The sequence below is a fragment of the Neoarius graeffei genome, chromosome 24 (assembly GCF_027579695.1).
Source record: "Neoarius graeffei isolate fNeoGra1 chromosome 24, fNeoGra1.pri, whole genome shotgun sequence".
Taxonomy (NCBI): Eukaryota; Metazoa; Chordata; class Actinopteri; order Siluriformes; family Ariidae; genus Neoarius; species Neoarius graeffei.
Genome location: NC_083592.1, coordinates 60638473 through 60655661, shown reverse-complemented (window position 1 = coordinate 60655661; position 17189 = coordinate 60638473). Strand labels below are relative to the sequence as shown.

The following is a 17189-nucleotide window of genomic DNA, read 5'->3' as shown; positions in this document are numbered from 1 at the left end:
TCGGGCCCCGCCATGGGAGCACGTGAGCCGCTCGTGATGGAGGCGTAGAAAACTTTCTGGTCCAGCGGAGCACTTGGGTGGTTCCCGTGGAAAGCAGAGGATTCTTGGTCCGAACCTCAGCATTCGTGAGGAAAAGTCTCTGATCACAATAAGATGCACAGCGCTTTTGAGTTAAAAAGGGATTCAATCGCTTCTTAACTTTTAACTGCCTGGGCTGCAGTCGTGACATCACTTAAGTTTAAAAATCGCGCTATTCTGCTATTTAAACTTGAGTTTAAAGATCGCGCTATTCTGGACTTTTACCTTGGCCAGTGGTTAGGCACAGAACCCGCTGGATGGTGAATCTTGCAAGAAAGAAGTGTTTTCGGGTTTGAGAGCATCTCTTTATGCGTCTAGACTCCTCGGAAACCGGACGCGAGAGACAAAATGGCGGAGCTTCCATTTGGACTTATGCGTGCATGGCGGACTGACGTAGATGATCCTACCCACGCGTGACGTAGGTCACGCGGAAGAGGACTGGTAGTTGTAGTCCTTAGACACAGAATGGCGGCATGATACCTACAAATGCAACATAAATCCACCTTCTGTCGTGTTGCTGCACCGGACAGCAACACATCTACGTGGCATGGTGATAAATTAGCTCAAAATGGAGGATCGGAGTTGCCGTCAGCTCTGTGTTTTAGTACAGCGGAAATGGCGATGAGACTGATAGACTTCCTGCTGTGATGTTACGGCCGTCGAGGTTATTCACTCAGACTGCTACCTATATAAATCACTTTAAACGTAAAAATTATTATATTAGATTTATTGTTAATGCTTAAAACTATTTGTGGCAGGGGGGCGTGGTCAAGCGTCGGTCTGTGACCAGAGGGCGGAGTCAGGGAAGGTACGTGGCAGAATCACTGCACCTGATGGCAGTTAACCGGTGTTTGTGTCTTCCCCAGTGACCACGCCCTATATAACGAGAGAGAGCAGAGGAAGGGAGCTCTCTCCCCAACCAGACGACTGATGTGTGTGTGTGTGTGTGTCTGTGTGACTAGGAGACTGAAAAAGCTGAAAAGCTGAAAATAAAGAGCTTTTTGAAACTCAGTTCTGGCCTGTCGTACTTCTGTGCTCCACCCACCCGCTCAAAGTCCTACAGTGGTGCTGAAACTTGGGAGGAGCACAGAGGAGAACAGCCCCATGGAATCCTCCCCCTTCACGGACCTGATCCACGACCTCGCCATGGCCCAACAGAGCCAGCACCAGGCGCTGGTCGCCCTCCAAAAGGAGCAAGCGCAAAGGTTCGAGGCCCTGGTGCTGGTGCAACAGGAAGGTGGTCAGGCGTTCTGGCACCTCCTTGCATTGGTGGGGTCCACCACCTCCACTGCCGCAGGCCCTCCCCACCTCACCCTAACGAAGATGGGCCCGCATGATGACCCCGAGGCCTTCCTAGCGCTCTTCCACACTGTGCCCATCCTCCAGTGTGTGGGGCGCACCCCTGAACGACAACGCCAGTGCTTCCATGCTCTACGCCTAGAGGAGGTCGGCCGGCTGTTCGCATTTGGCCAGCAACTCCGGGACGCCTGTCGGTGGTGGCTGAGGGCTGACAACTGCGACGCCGAGGGAATCATCGATCTGGTGGTACTGGAGCAGTTCGTCACCCGACTTCCCGAAGGGACCGTGGAGTGGATCCAGTGCCATCACCTGGCGTCGCTGGATCAGGCCATCGAGTTGGCGGAGGATCATTTGGCGGCTGTTCCAATGGCAGGATTGCAGATCTCCTCTTCTCCTCTCTCTCTCTCCCCTCTCCCCTTCTGTGTCTCGTCCTCGCCCTGTTCCCCCACCGCGGAGGCGGGGGCCGGCTCCACCCTAGCTGGCCCGCCGCACCCGCGGTGCCCTCCCGTTTCCCGCTTCCGTGTCTGTCTCTCCCCCCCCCCTCAGGTGAGTGAGCCCCAGAGCGCCGGTGCAGAGAGAGACCCCGGGCCGGTTTGCTGGCGCTGCGGGGAGCCGGGGCACCTCCAGCATCAGTGCTTGGCAGTGGAGGTGGGTGTGGTGGTCTGGATCCCCGATGCGCCAGGAACTGCCCTTGATCAGGCCGGAGCGTATCGCATACCGGTGAGTGTCCAAGGGGATACATATCAGGCTTTGGTGGACTCTGGCTGTAATCAGACCTCAATCCACCAAAGCCTGGTGCAAGATGAGGCATTGGGGGGAGCACAATTGGTGAAGGTGTTGTGTGTGCATGGGGATGTTCACAACTACCCTTTAGTGTCAGTCCACATTCTATTTCGAGGGGAAAAATTTAGTGTAAAGGCGGCGGTTAATCCTCGCCTTACCCACTCGATAATTGGGGACTGATTGGCCAGGATTTCGGGAGTTAATGACTCATTTAGTGAAGAGTGGGTCCTGCCATAGTTCAGCAGGGGGAGGTCCCGGTGTGGCATTGGTGGGAGCAGCTGTCACAGAGCTGTCTATGTCATCTCCGCATCAGAGTGAGGAGCAGCAGGCTCCTCCTCCCTCTCTTGGGGAATCCCTCAAGGATTTCCTGTTAGAGCAGTCACGAGATGAGACTCTGCGGCATGCGTTTGACCAAGTGAGAGTAATCGATGGTCAAACACTCCAGCCAAACGCCACCCTGTCCTTCCCCTATTTCTCCATTATGAAGGATATATTATACCGAGTGACGCAGGACACTCAGACTAAGGAGCCGATCACACAACTTTTGATCCCAAAGAGCCGCCGGGAATTGATATTCCAGGCGGCTCACTTTAATCCCATGGCTGGACACTTGGGGCAGGATAAGACACTAGCCCAAATAATGGCCCAGTTCTATTGGCCAGGGATTCGCGGTGATGTCCATAGGTGGTGTACAGCGTGCCGCGAATGCCAGTTAGTAAATCCAGCGGCCATTCCAAAAGCGCCCTTGCGCCTTCTACCATTAATCAAGACCCTGTTCGAAAGAATTGGGATGGATCTCGTCGGGCCATTAGATCGGTCAACACGAGGGTATCGCTTTATTTTAGTTCTGGTGGACTATGCAACACGATACCCGGAAGCAGTGCCTCTTCGCAATATCTCAGCACGTAGTATTGTGGAAGCACTCTTCCACGTCATCTCCTGAGTCGGAATCCCCAAAGAGATTCTGACTGATCAAGGCACTTCGTTTATGTCACGCACACTGCGTGAACTGTATGGGTTACTGGGAATTAAGCCGATCCGCACCAGTGTTTATCATCCACAAACGGACGGTTTAGTCGAACAGTTCAATCGCACCCACAAGAATATAATTAAAAAGTTTGTACGCGAGGACGCACACAATTGGGATAAATGGCTCGAACTCCTGTTATTCACAGTGCGAGAGGTCCCACAAGCCTCCACGGGGTTCTCCCCGTTCGAATTATTATATGGGCGTAAGCCGCGCAGCATCCTAGATGTACTGTGGGAAAATTGGGAGGAGGGACTTTCACCGAGCAAAAATGAAATTCAATACGTTATCGACCTGCACACAAAACTCCACACACTCACACACCTAACCCAGGAGAATTTGCGGCAGGCCCAAGAATGGCAAATCCGCCTGTATGACAGGGGTACGTGCCTTAGGGAGTTCGCACCGGGAGATAAAGTACTCGTACTCTTGCCCACATCGAGCTCCAAATTGATCGCCAAGTGGCAAGGACCCTTTGAGGTCACACAGCGAGTCGGGGACGTTGACTATGAGGTGAGGCAAACGGACAGGGGTGGGGCGCTACAGATTTACCACCTCAATCTGCTCAAACTCTGGAACGAGGAGGTCCCCGTGGTGTTGGTGTCGTTGGTTCCGGAGAAGGCGGAGCTGGGGCCGGAGGTTCAAAAGGGAACATTGGCATCGCTTACCTCTCCGGTCCCCTGTGGAGACCACCTCTCCCCGACCCAATTCATGGAGGTTGCCCAGTTGCAGACCGAATTTTCAGACGTGTTCTCGCCCCTGCCCAGCCGCACCCGCCTCATAGAACACCACATTGAGACGCCCCCGGGGGTGGTAGTGCGCAGCCACCCTTACAAGCTACCCGAACACAAGAAAAAGGTGGTTCGGGAAGAACTCGAGGCCATGTTCGATATGGGCATCATCGAGGAGTTCCACAGTGACTGGAGCAGCCAGGTGATCTTGGTTCCCAAGGCCGACGGGTTGGTCCGGTTCTGTGTGGACTATAGAAAAGTCACCGTGGTGTCTAAATTCGATGTATACCCAATGCCTCGTATTGATGAGTTGCTGGATCGACTAGGCATGGCTCGCTTTTATTCGACACTGGATTTGACAAAGGGTTATTGGCAGATCCCCTTGAGTCCACTATCCCAAGAAAAAATGGCCTTTTCCACACCATTTGGCTTACACCAATTTGTCACACTTCCTTTTGGGCTGTTTGGGGCACCCGCCACGTTCCAGCAGCTTATGGACCGGGTCCTCCACCCCCACGCCACCTATGTGGCCGCATACTTAGACAACATTATAATCTATAGTAATGACTGGCCGCGGCATCTGCAACACCTGAGGGCCGTCCTTAGGTCGCTGAGGCGAGCGGGTCTCATGGCCAACCTGAAGAAGTGTGCGATTGGGTGGCTGGAAGTACAGTATCTGGGCTTCCACTTGGGCAATGGGCAGGTGCATCCCCAAATTAATAAGACAGCAACGATTGCGGCCTGCCCAAGGCCCAAGACCAAAAAGCGGGTGAGACAGTTCCTGGGGCTGGCTGGCTACTATCGTAGGTTTATACCTAATTATTTGGACATCACCAGCCCGCTGACTGATCTCACTAAAAAGGGGGCACCAGATCTGGTCCAGTGGACGAAGCAATGTCAGCAGGCTTTCTCTGAGGTGAAGGCTGCAGTGTGTGTGGGGCCACTGTTACACTCCCCTGACTTTTCTCTCCCCTTTATGTTGCAGACAGACGCATCGGACAGAGGGCTGGGGGCTGTTCTGTCCCAGGAGGTGGTGGGGGAGTGAACACAGTGTGTGAACAGGGTGGCGGACTTCCTCTCCCATCAAGGGGGGGGGAGTCGGCTGCAGGCCAGACAGCTGCCTGGCCTGAGTCAGGCGGTGGGGGTATGTGGCAGTGGGGGCATGGTCAAGCATCGGTCTGTGACCGGAGGGCGGAGTCAGGGAAGGTAAGTGACAGAATCACTGCACCTGATGTCAGTTAACTGGTGTTTGTGTGTCTTCCCCAGTGACCGTGCCCTATATAACGAGAGAGAGGGCAGAGGAAAAGAGCTCTCTCCCCAACCAGACGACTGATGTGTGTGTGCGTGTCTATGTGACTGGGAGATTGAAAAAGCTGAAAATAAAGAGCTTTTTGAAACTCAGTTCTGGCCTGCCATACTTCTGTGCTCCACTCACCCGCTCAAAGTCCTACACTATTCCTGTGCCATTCTTGAGGTCTCAAGACATTTATAAACAAAAGTGAGGCCATGGCTCTGCGTATATGCTTTAAGCTCTGTACATCTCAGTCTGAGGCTTCTGTGTTAGTGTCACAGGAGGCATAACCTGTACAATCTGCTACAATCTCATTTATTATTGCTCACCTGAGAAACACATCTGCAGCTAAACAGCTGGAAATGTTACAGTTTAGAAAATGCAAAACATTTATAATATATTACATTATATTAAATTACACAGTTTATAATTTAAAAAAACCTAATCTCATAATAGACTATACTATTTTGTGCAAAAATGAATTTATTACCTGAAAGCTGAGTGCGAGAGTAAAGCAGATACACCACAAAGCCATGAGAGAGTATCCTCCAATAATCAGAGCTCGCCTTCCTAAACATTCAATCAGTAAACTCTACCACACACACACACACACACACACCACATTGATTAAAAAAAATGAGACAGGAAATAAACAGAAAGTCTTAGAATGTTAAAATGCTCAAAAAAATAAAAGGGAAATGTGCACCATCTCTTGAATATTGAATTTTGACGAGTTTTACTAGTGCTCTCAAACTTTTGTTCTCCACTGTTTACGAACTGTTTAAACTGTTTTGTGTCTCATGGTGTGTTTGTGACTTACACATGTTAGTGCTGTTATACACTCACACGCTCCAGTTCCCACTGTGACATACGGAATATTCTCAGCTGGAATTCTAGCTTCACTGAAGACATATGCTGCATAGAAATAAATCTGACAGAGCGATGCTGCTGTTATATATGACACATATGGTAATACACATCATTTACACATGAAAAGCTGGGAGTGGAAAAACTTGTATGGCTCTGTGTGTGTGTTTATTGTACTGCGTTGATTCCATTGAGCTGCTGTGCTGTGCTGAGTAAGATGATGATGAAGAGCGGCCAGCGAAGGCTGCACTCAGTGAAAAGCTGCCAGGGTGTTTTGGGCTTGATTCCTTCAGCGCTGATCCACTCTTGCTGCATGTCCTCCATCTCAACCTGGAAATGTTCTCCACCATAGAGCTGCGTCAGAGCTGAGGGAACACACACACACACACACACACACACACACACACACACACACACACACACACACACAGCCAAGGCCCTTTGGAATCCCTTCCAGGGATTTGTGGAAGAATTTTGCTGAGTCAGTGAGCGAACACAGTCAGTGTGTGAAAAGTCGGTGAGTGAATAGTCAGTGAGTGAACAGAGTCAGTGTGTGAACAGAGTCAGCGTGTGAGCAGAGTCAGCGTGTGAGCAGAGTCAGTGTGTAAATAGAATCAGTGAGTGAACAGTCAGTGAGTGAACAGAACTGACGTACCGGTGGTGCATGCAGCTTCATCCTCTTGGTCGATCAGCAAAAATCGAGGACTTTCAGGAAAATGCGGCAAGAAAATGAGCTGAAGGACAGCAGGAACACACGGGGACATGAGGAGGAGAGGCCAATACTGCTCTCCACCCAACAGTTCACTGAACACACACACACACACACACACACACACACACACACAAATATGCTGCTATAGAGCATATGACATTTCAATTCTAAACAATGCAGATTAAAACAGAACTGAAGCTCTGATTCTGTATAAAATGATAAATTACACTCCCTTCATCTGTGTTCATGACATAAAATTCCAAATCTAGCAATAGTTCATTCACAATGAAACCATTACTACAATGATGACAGACTGTCAGTGAGTCTGTCTATTACCATAGTAACATGAAATCACACACTAACCAGCTGTGGTGTCTTTGGGAACTAATTTTGTTGCTGGAGTAAAAATCAACAAAATATTTGACCATATTGAGTCCAAAATGTTAGTTATTGAATATTAATGTGTTGTTTCCAGCTGTTGTATAAAAGCAACATTACACTCACAGTCTGTGTCATGCTGATATTCAGAGCTGATATTCAGAGCTGATATTCAGAGCTGATATTCAGTATGATTGCGTGTGATTATTGTATAATTATAATCTGGTTACTGACGTCAGTCCCATCACTTGTCCTGTTAGAATTCCTCCTGTGATGAAAATAGAAGTTCCCATCGCCACGGTGCCACGCAGAGCACGGGGGGCAATCTCTCCAAAGTACAGGGGCTGAACACAAAGCCCTACACCTATCTCACACACACACACACACACACACACACACACACACACACATATCACTACTACTGTATGAATTGCAGTTATTTTAAAGCTATATCAGACGTGTGTGTGATTTTACTTCACAATGTGTGTTATTCCCTCTGTAGCTTATATTGTTTATATTTTGTCACCTGCGTTTATCCCGCAGATGAAACGGCCAGCGATGAGCAGCTCGAACGCAGTAGTAAGAGAACTCAGGCCCATTAGCACTGCTGCTAAAATAGCAAATGAGTTGTTGATCAACAGCGTTCTTTTTCTGAGAAAAAAAGAGGGATTTTTATTAGCTTCAACAGAAAGGTGTCAGCATTAACCTTTCCAGTAGTTTGTGCTGCAGTAGCTCTTCTGTAGGATTGGACCATATGGGCTAGCTTTCGTGCCCCATGTGAATCATTCAGCCTTCGACACTCATGACCTGCCGCCGGTTCACCGGTTGTCCTTCCTTGGATCACTTTTGTTTGGTATTAACCACTGCACACCAGGAACACCCCACAGGATTGGTCATTTTAGAGATGCTCAGACCCAGTCATCTCACCATTACAATGTGGCCCTTGTTAAAGTCACTCGGATCCTTACACTTGCCCATTTTTCCTGCTTCCAACACATCAATTTCAACTACTGACTGTTCTCTTGCTGCCTAATAAACCCTGCCCCCTGACAGATGCCACTGTAATGAGATAATCAATGTTACATAATCTGTCAGTGATCATAAACTTATGGCTAACTGGTGTAAATATGATTTTTTAAAAATACAAATTCCCCATATTTTATTTTGGGTTTTTCTTTATTGAGGCCTTGCCTTTATTTTTATGTTAATAATATTTTTATTGTTTTATAAAATACTTACATAGTCTCTGCAAGTTATTGTATGTTGTTTAATGTTTGTTCAATAAAAAAGAAACAAACAGAAACCCTTCTGTCCAGATTAGGAATGCCTCATCACTGGTGCATTACATCGTGTGCTCCTGATGATGCAATGAGTGGTGTCCCATTTCCTCTGTAAAGATTTCAACTCCTACCCCTTGTAGCTCCATTTTGAAAGGCCGCTATGCAGTCGATGGAACTCTAAAACTAGGGGTAGGTCCAAAGGGGTTGGGATTGGGATTGGGTTGATGTCTTTGTTTTTGTGGCTACTGCCTCATAGAGGCTGCATAGAGGCTCATAGAGGCTGTAGCCACTATGTCATCGTGTTGTAAGAATGTAAGAATGAATATAACAGTCGCACACTGCGCATGCGCATACAGGTGTTCCTATTAAAATGGCCAGTGAGTGTATACAGTTTGGTTCATCATTCGAAATAAATGGACTAGACTAAAGAAATCGCTTTCAGACATGTTTATGCTTATTACTGAGGGAAAGTGTGTTCGTATTTTAAAATCTACTCCAGGTCGTCCCCTTTTCCTCGCCTTCTTCAGCCTGTGGTCCCATGTGTGTTGGAGATGTGACGCACTTCTGAGTTGTTACAGGAAGTTGTCAAAAACAGTATTGAGACCACTGAGCTCTAGCGCCAGGCCATTTCCAGGAAATAAGAGTTTGGGTCATGGTGACAGCATGTGTATGTCAGCCTCAGTTTGGAGGGTTCAGTTTCGAAAACTGTAAGAGGTAAGAGTAGAATACTATAAAGTACAGATACTTGGCATATTTTACTTCTGTGATTTTTAAATTGTTAATTTTTGGATTATGCTTCATTTTTGTGGTGACTGCCTCATAGAATATATATATTGTCATGGTCCCACTGGTGGGCTTCTCTCTTCAGGTAACATCTCCACTCACCATTACCGGCCATGCCCGCACTCACTTCCTCTTATTATCTTTCAGTGACTGTCATTGGGGGTGGCATGGTGGTGTAGTGGTTAGCGCTGTCGCCTCACAGCAAGAAGGTCCGGGTTCGAGCCCCGTGGCCGGCGAGGGCCTTTCTGTGTGGAGTTTGCATGTTCTCCCCGTGTCCGCGTGGGTTTCCTCCGGGTGCTCCGGTTTCCCCCACAGTCCAAAGACATGCAGGTTAGGTTAACTGGTGACTCTAAATTGACCGTAGGTGTGAATGTGAGTGTGAATGGTTGTCTGTGTCTATGTGTCAGCCCTGTGATGACCTGGCGACTTGTCCAGGGTGTACCCCGCCTTTCGCCCATAGTCAGCTGGGATAGGCTCCAGCTTGCCTGCGACCCTGTAGAACAGGATAAAGCAGCTAGAGATAATGAGATGAGATGAGACTGTCATTGGCTGTTGCCGATCACCTGCTTCCCCCCTGTGTGTATTTAAGCTGCAGTCCTCCCAAGCTTCTGTGTCAGATCGTCTGCAACTCTCAGCCTGATAACCTGCTCTGTGTTCCAACTACTCTGACTCCTGTAATTATCCTGTTCTGTCTGACTCTGTCTGCTCTCCAGCCCTGGTAACCTGATCTGCCTTCCGTTCTGTCGACTCTGCCTCTTGCCTGCCTCTCCTGTACCTTCGCCTGATCTCCAGCTCGCTTAGCCCTGCTGCTCGCCTGCCTCTCCATCTGCCTGGTCCTGCTCTCTAACTCCTGCCTGCTGTGGTACTGCTTGCTGGGAGACTGCCTGAAACCCAAGTACTGTCAGCCTACAGCCACACCTTATTATCTGACTACACCTGATCCCGTCAGATCTCAGAAGCTAAGCAGGGCCAGGTCTGGTCAGTACTTGGATGGGAGACCTCAGACGTCACCACCAGCCATCCCTGCCTCTCAGTTCTCCTGCCACTGGACTTCACCCACACACATTCTCCCAACTCCCTTTTCCCCTGTTATTAATAAACTGTGGTTTGAACGCGTTTGGTCCCTGACAGAACGATCCGACCACTACATGGAGTCAGCGCCCAAGCCCTCTGGCCTAGACTGGCTGCAGCGCACTGAAGGGGAGGTCAGTCGGATATCTGCCAACATTACAGCCCTGATCCAGCTTGGTCAACAGCAACAACGACTGGACCAAGCACTCCAGCTGCTCCTCCGAGTCAACCACTGCAGCCCCTCATTGCATCAGCCCCCGTCATACCCGCCGCTGACGTTCCAGCTCCGGAAGGTGCTCCTGCTACACTCGATGCCCCGGAACCCAAGGTCGGCAGTCCGGAGCGTTTTGACGGTGATCCCTCCCAAGTCTGTGCTTTCCTGACCAGCTGCCAGTTGCTGTTCGACCTGCAGCCCAGAACCTTCGCGTCGGAGGCAGCGAAGGTGGTCTTCATCATCACTCATCTAACTGGCCGCGCACGCCTGTGGGGGACTGCAGACTATGAACGCCGGACACCGGCATGTGCCTCCTTCTCCCTGCTTGCAGCAGAGATGACCAAGGTCTTCGACCTGGGCTCGTCATCAGTAGAGGCATCCGGAGGACTGATGAGTATTCGCCAAGGTGGACAAACAGTGGCTGACTACTCGATCGATTTCCGGACCTTGGCCTGGCGCAGCATTTGGAACATGCAGGCGCTGGTGGACGCTTTTCTGCACAGCCTGGCCGACTACATGAAGGACAATTTGGTCTTGTACGAACAACCATCGACACTCGATGAGGCCATTGCCCTGGCCGTCCGCATTGACCGCCGGGTCCGGACCCGTCGACGAGAGAAGGCCCGCCACAATCAGCCAGTCACCAGCGCACGGAGTAACCCAGCCCCTTCTACGTCTCCTGCTGCTTCTCCGCCAAGCCTTCTGGACCAGTCAGAGCCCATGGCGATCGGCCGTGCTTCCCTCAGCCCGGCAGAGCGCCAGCATCGGATCACCTCCCATCTGTGCCTGTACTGTGGGGGTGAAGGTCACCGTGCTGCCTCTTGCCCAGTAAAAGCGACGAGCTCACCGGACATAGGAGGGGCCCGGCTGGGCTCAATGACCATCCAATCCTCCACCAGCCAGAAACCTATGCTCCAAGTCTGCCTTCGTCTGTTGGATTCCACCCACACCCTGGCCGCCCTGGTGGACTCTGGCGCCGAGGCTAACATCATGGACACTGAGCTTGCGCGCCAGTTGGGTCTGCGAAGCCATCACCTATCCTCTCCCATTCCAGCCAGGGCACTGGATGGCCATCTCCTTGGCACCGTCACCCACCTCACTGCCCCTGTTCCGATGACTCTGTCAGGCAACCACCACGAAACCATCCAATTTCACCTGCTCCGTTCCCCCAGCCAACGTCTCATCCTGGGCTATCCATGGCTCTGCCAGCACAGTCCTCACCTCGACTGGGCCACTGGAAAGATAAGAGAATGGGGCAAGGACTGCCACCGGCCCTACGACTGCGCCATTGATCTCCTCCCAGGCACTGCACCACCCAAGGGTCGTCTCTACTCTCTGTCCGCCCCGGAAAGGAAGGCGATGGAGGCCTACATCAGTGACTCTCTGGCTGCCGGTCTTATCCGTCCATCCTCTTCTCCCGCCGGTGCTGGGTTCTTCTTCGTGGAAAAGAAGGATGGATCCCTGCGCCCCTTCGAGCTGCTCCAGGGAGCCACGATCTTCACCAAACTCGATCTCCGGAATGCCTACCACCTGGTTCAGATAAGGGAGGGAGACGAGTGGAAGACTGTGTTCAACACCCCCACCGGTCACTATGAATACCGGGTGATGCTGTTTGGCCTTACCAATGCGCCAGCGATATTCCAGGCTCTGGTGAATGATGTCCTGTGAGATATGTTGAACAAGTTCATGTTCGTTTACCTCGATGACATCCTGATCTTCTCTAAAACCCTGTCCGAACACACCCAGCATGTCCAGCAAGTGCTCCGTTGTCTCCTGGAAAACTCCCTCTTCGTCACGGCGGAGAAGTGTGAGTTTCATGCCAAGTCTGTGGGGTTCCTGGGGTACATTGTGGCAGAAGGGAGCATCCAGATGGACCCTGCCAAAGTCTCTGCAGTTACTTCATGGCCAGTACCAGAGAGCAGAAAGCAGCTTCAGCAGTTCCTGGGCTTCGCAAATTTCTACAGGAAATTCATTCATAATTACAGCACCATTGCGTCACCCCTCACTGCCTTGACCAGCACCAAACAGCCCTTCACCTGGACTCCGGCCACCAACAAAGCCTTTGCCACCCTCAAGGCTCGGTTCACCACTGCTCCTGTCCTCCGGCTGCCTGATGAGGAGCGACAATTCATCGTTGAGGTGGACGCCTCAGATGTGGGAGTCGGGGCAGTGCTCTCACAGAGGTCTGCGGATGACAACAAGCTCCAACCCTGTGCGTTCTTCTCCCACCGGCTATCGCCGGCCGAACGCAATTACGACGTAGGCAATCGGGAACTGCTGGCTGTCAAGCTTGCCCTGGAGGAATGGCGCCACTGGCTGGAGGGGAGCGTAGTCCCATTCCTGGTCTGGACAGACCATAAGAATCTAGAATACATCCGCACCGCCAAACGACTCAACCCCAGACAGGCCCGCTGGGCTCTCTTTTTCACCCGATTCAATTTCACCCTTTCGTACCGGCCTGGATCTCGCAACACCAAGCCTGACGCACTCTCCCGCCAGTTCCAGAAGGATGATGCCCCCTCCAAGGACCCGGCTCCCATCCTATCTGACTCCTGTATCGTTGCTGCTCTGACCTGGGACATCGAAGAACGAGTGGAGGAAGCCCTCCCTGACCAACCCAGCCCCAGCACATGCCCCGCAAGTCGCCTCTTCATTCCTGAAGACCTCCAATCCCAGGTTATACAATGGGGACACGACTCCCATCTAGCCTGCCACCCTGGTTCCACTCGCACCTACCACCTGCTCGCCCAACAGTTCTGGTGGCCTACTATGAGCAGGGATGTGCGAGACTTCATCTGAGCCTGCCCTACCTGTAACCAAAATAAGTCCTCCAGCCGGCCCCCTGCCGGTTTGCTCCAGCCTCTGCCCGTGCCAATGCGACCCTGGTCCCACATTTCCCTGGATTTTGTTACGGGTCTACCCCCTTCTAACGGGATGACAGTCATACTCACCATCGTGGACCGCTTTAGCAAGATGGCACACTTTGTTCCCCTCCCTAAACTACCGTCAGCCAAGGAGACTGCCCAGATCATCTTGCAACATGTCTTCCGCATCCATGGGCTGCCCAAGGACATCGTTTCAGACCGGGGGCCGCAATTCACCTCCTCTTTTTGGAAGGAGTTCTGTCACCTACTCGGGGCCACCGCCAGCCTCACCTCCAGATTCTGACCCCAGTCCAATGGCCAATCGGAGCGGACTAACCAGGAGTTGGAGAAGGCACTTCGGTGCATGGCGTCACGCAACCCTAGGGCCTGGTGCGAGCACCTTCTGTGGGTGGAATACTCTCACAACTCCCTCACCAGCTCAGCCACCGGGCTGTCCCCATTCCACTGCGTGTATGGCTACCAACCACCCCTGTTCCCCAGCCAGGAGGAAGAGGTCACCTGCCCGGCTCCCCTCACCTATGCACGCCGATGCCGCCACACCTGGTCTCAAGCCCGCGCTGCACTCCTCAAGTCAGTCACCAGCTACTCTACTGGAGCCAACCGGCAGAGGACGCCTGTGCCCACCTACCGGGTGGGCCAGAAGGTGTGGTTATCTGCCAAGGACCTGCCCCTCCAGGTGGAGTCTCGTAAGCTAGCACCTCGGTTCGTCGGACCATTCCCTATACTGAAGATAATCAGCCAGTCTGCTGTCCGGCTCCGACTGCCCAAGTCTATGAGAGTGCACCCCACCTTCCATGTCTCTAAGATCAAGCCAGTGCATGAGAGCCTGCTGGTCCCAGCTGCACCTTCTCCTCCTCCTCCTCGTCTCATCGATGGTGGCCCGGTCTACTCCGTCTGGCGACTGCTGAAGTCATGGCACAGGGGCAGGGGCCTCCAATACCTGGTAGATTGGGAGGGCTATGGTCCTGAGGAGAGCATGTGGGTCCCTGCTGGGAGGATCTTAGACTGTACCCTCATCAGCACCTTTCACCGCCTGCATCCGGACCAGCCGGCCAACCGGAGGGGCCGACCAAAGGGGCCTTGTCGGAATGACGATGCACCCACTGCTACTGTCCCTGAGTCTGATCCTGAACCAGATCCTGAGGCCTTGGACTCTGACCGGTCAGAGGAGTTCTGACCCTCCACCGGTCTTCCCCCTCCTCCTGCCCGTCTTTGTGGATCTGTGGCTAGGGACTTCTGGACCCATCCCTTGAGTGGGGGTTCTGTCATGGTCCCACCTGTGGGCTTCTCTCTTCAGGTAACATCTCCACTCAGCATTACCGGCCATGCCCGCACTCACTTCCTCTTATTATCTTTCAGTGACTGTCATTGGCTGTTGCCGATCACCTGCTTCCCCCCTGTGTGTATTTAAGCTGCAGTCCTCCCAAACTTCTGTGTCAGATCGTCTGCAACTCTCAGCCTGATAACCTGCTCTGTGTTCCAACTACTCTGACTCCTGTAATTATCCTGTTCCATCTTACTCTGTCTGCTCTCCAGCCCCGGTAACCTGATCTGCCTTCCGTTCTGTCAACTCTGCCTCTTGCCTGCCTCTCCTGTACCTTCACCTGATCTCCAGCTCGCTTAGCCCTGCTGCTCGCCTGCCTCTCCATCTGCCTGGTCCTGCTCTCTAACTCCTGCCTGCTGTGGTACTGCTTGCTGGGAGACTGCCTGAAACCCAAGTACTGTCAACCTACAGCCACACCTTTCTGACTATGCCTGATCCTGTCAGATCTCAGCTGCTAAGCAGGGCCAGGTCTGGTCAGTACTTGGATGGGAGACCTCAGATGTCACCACCAGCCATCCCTGTCTCTCAGTTCTCCTGCCACTGGACTTCACCCACACACATTCTCCCAACTCCCTTTTCCCCTGTTATTAATAAACTGTGGTTTGAGCGCATTTGATCTCCTCTCCTGTTTGGTCCCTGACATATATATATATATATATATGGACATGGGATCAGAAAACTATTTTATTTATAAGCAGGAGCCACATGGGCCCATAGGGGGCCGATTTTTTTCTACTGGCTTTTCATCTCAGCTCTTGACCTGATGTGATCCATTCAATCAAGACATGAAGGCTACATTCACACTGCAAGCCTCAGTGGTCAATTTGGATTTATTGCTCAGATCCGATTTTTTGTTTGGCTGTTTGCATTATTTTTAAATGTGGCGGATATCAGGTTCTAGAACAAAGACATCACACGCAGCACGCTTTCATACTAAAGTAAATATGGAGGCCACTGAAGTTAGTGTTAACGGTTTCATTTATAAGTTGATGTGCAGCAGAAACAAATTCATAAGCAGATGATAACAATGACAGGGATGAGGGGAAAGAGAGACAAATTATTAATTCTGGCTTTTTTGTGGAGCAATGGCTGCTACTTCTGTATGGAGGGGTGTGTGCGTGTGTGTGTGTGATTAGCACTCACCTTCCACAGCGCACCGTGAGTGAGGCTCCAACTGAAGCTCCTACTAATCCCCCGATGGTGAAAGCAGAGACAATAGAGGACCAGATCAATGTGAGGAGCTCTGCTGAGATGTTTGTGTTATAACGCTGCATCCATGTCTGGTTAATAAATCGGTGCACTTCCTGAACACACACACACACACACACGTATATGATTACACCAACTATATACCCAATTTAAATATAATGGTACACCATCACAATAATTGTACACTAAATATAATTTTGATGGTGTACCATTAAATATAATGGTACACCAACACAAATATAATGGTACACCATCACAACATTGTCATACACAGCAAATTCCTCAGTGTTGAATTAACACTTTCAGAGTTAATTTGTGTCCAATTGGACCTATATAAACACAGTAGGGTGTTAAATCATAGTCTGGCTAACGCGACTGCAAAGCTCTACGAGCTATTGGTCTGGCCAAGATATTAAGCCCAACCGTTTCCCAGAGCCCGTGGTTGACCCGCCTCCCTGAAATGCCTCAGTTTGCTACTGGTCGAAGCCAGAAAAGGCTGTGACGAAGCTTAAACCAATCACATCACTCTTTCCTCTAACATATGCGACACGACGGGGCTAACTGGTAGATTAAACTCTTACCGAAGCCGGTCGGGAGCAAGGCGAAAACGTCCTTCCTTTCAATAAATACCTCCAGGGCTGCTCTTTGCTCCGTTTTCAATGAAAACTTCCCGTTGAATGCTTTCAATACAGCATCTATGCGTAATAGATGTGGAAGCGTGAATGAAGCGCTTCCAGCATAGATTCTGTAAACAATCTATGGCTTCCGGTCGCAGTTCTACTACGTCAGTGCCTTGAACACGCCTCTACCCAGGGCTGTTGGAGATACTCAAAGTTGATTGGTTCCCGATTTTTCGGGCGCTTGGAAGAGCTGTAGATAGCTTGCCTGGCCAGACTAAGCTCGCAACAGGCCCTCGTGTTGTGTCACGCTTAGGATGGGCGGGCCCAGGCTAGTTAAATCAACACTCTGGTTGTTAATTCAACACTGGGGATTTTGCTGTGTAGCCTTTTCTCTGTGTGTGTGTGTGTGTGTGTGTGTGTGTGTGTGTGTGTGTGTCACATGAAACGTCTGAGAATAACACAAATCGCACACGCACTTGCCTTGGTTGGAGCATTTATGATGGAGATGTTGTAGCCGTACTGAAAAGTTCCTCCAATTCCTGCAGCCCAAACCACCATGAGCAGTCTCTTATTGGGAACCTGACAAAGTACACACACGAAGAGAATAAGGGTGAAAATTATACACCCAGGGTCAAAA

General features: G+C 50.9%; 1 protein-coding gene across 5 annotated transcripts in view; it reads right to left on the bottom strand.

Moving 5' to 3' along the window:
* slc2a11b (solute carrier family 2 member 11b) overlaps positions 1 to 17189 on the bottom strand; it is a 104105-nt gene that overhangs the window by 13405 nt on the left and 73511 nt on the right. For 4 of the 5 annotated variants that reach the window (XM_060907579.1, XM_060907582.1, XM_060907580.1 and 1 more), the window contains exons 2-9: positions 17029 to 17131; positions 15867 to 16027; positions 7693 to 7817; positions 7401 to 7530; positions 6732 to 6880; positions 6254 to 6441; positions 6030 to 6140; positions 5700 to 5801 (exon numbers count right to left, since the gene is read on the bottom strand). In XM_060907579.1, the coding sequence (XP_060763562.1) occupies positions 5700 to 5801; positions 6030 to 6140; positions 6254 to 6441; positions 6732 to 6880; positions 7401 to 7530; positions 7693 to 7817; positions 15867 to 16027; positions 17029 to 17046 (984 nt within the window). In that variant the 5' untranslated portion in view covers positions 17047 to 17131. The remainder of the gene's footprint in view (positions 1 to 5699; positions 5802 to 6029; positions 6141 to 6253; positions 6442 to 6731; positions 6881 to 7400; positions 7531 to 7692; positions 7818 to 15866; positions 16028 to 17028; positions 17132 to 17189) is intronic. The other variant, XM_060907583.1, reaches the window with a different exon arrangement.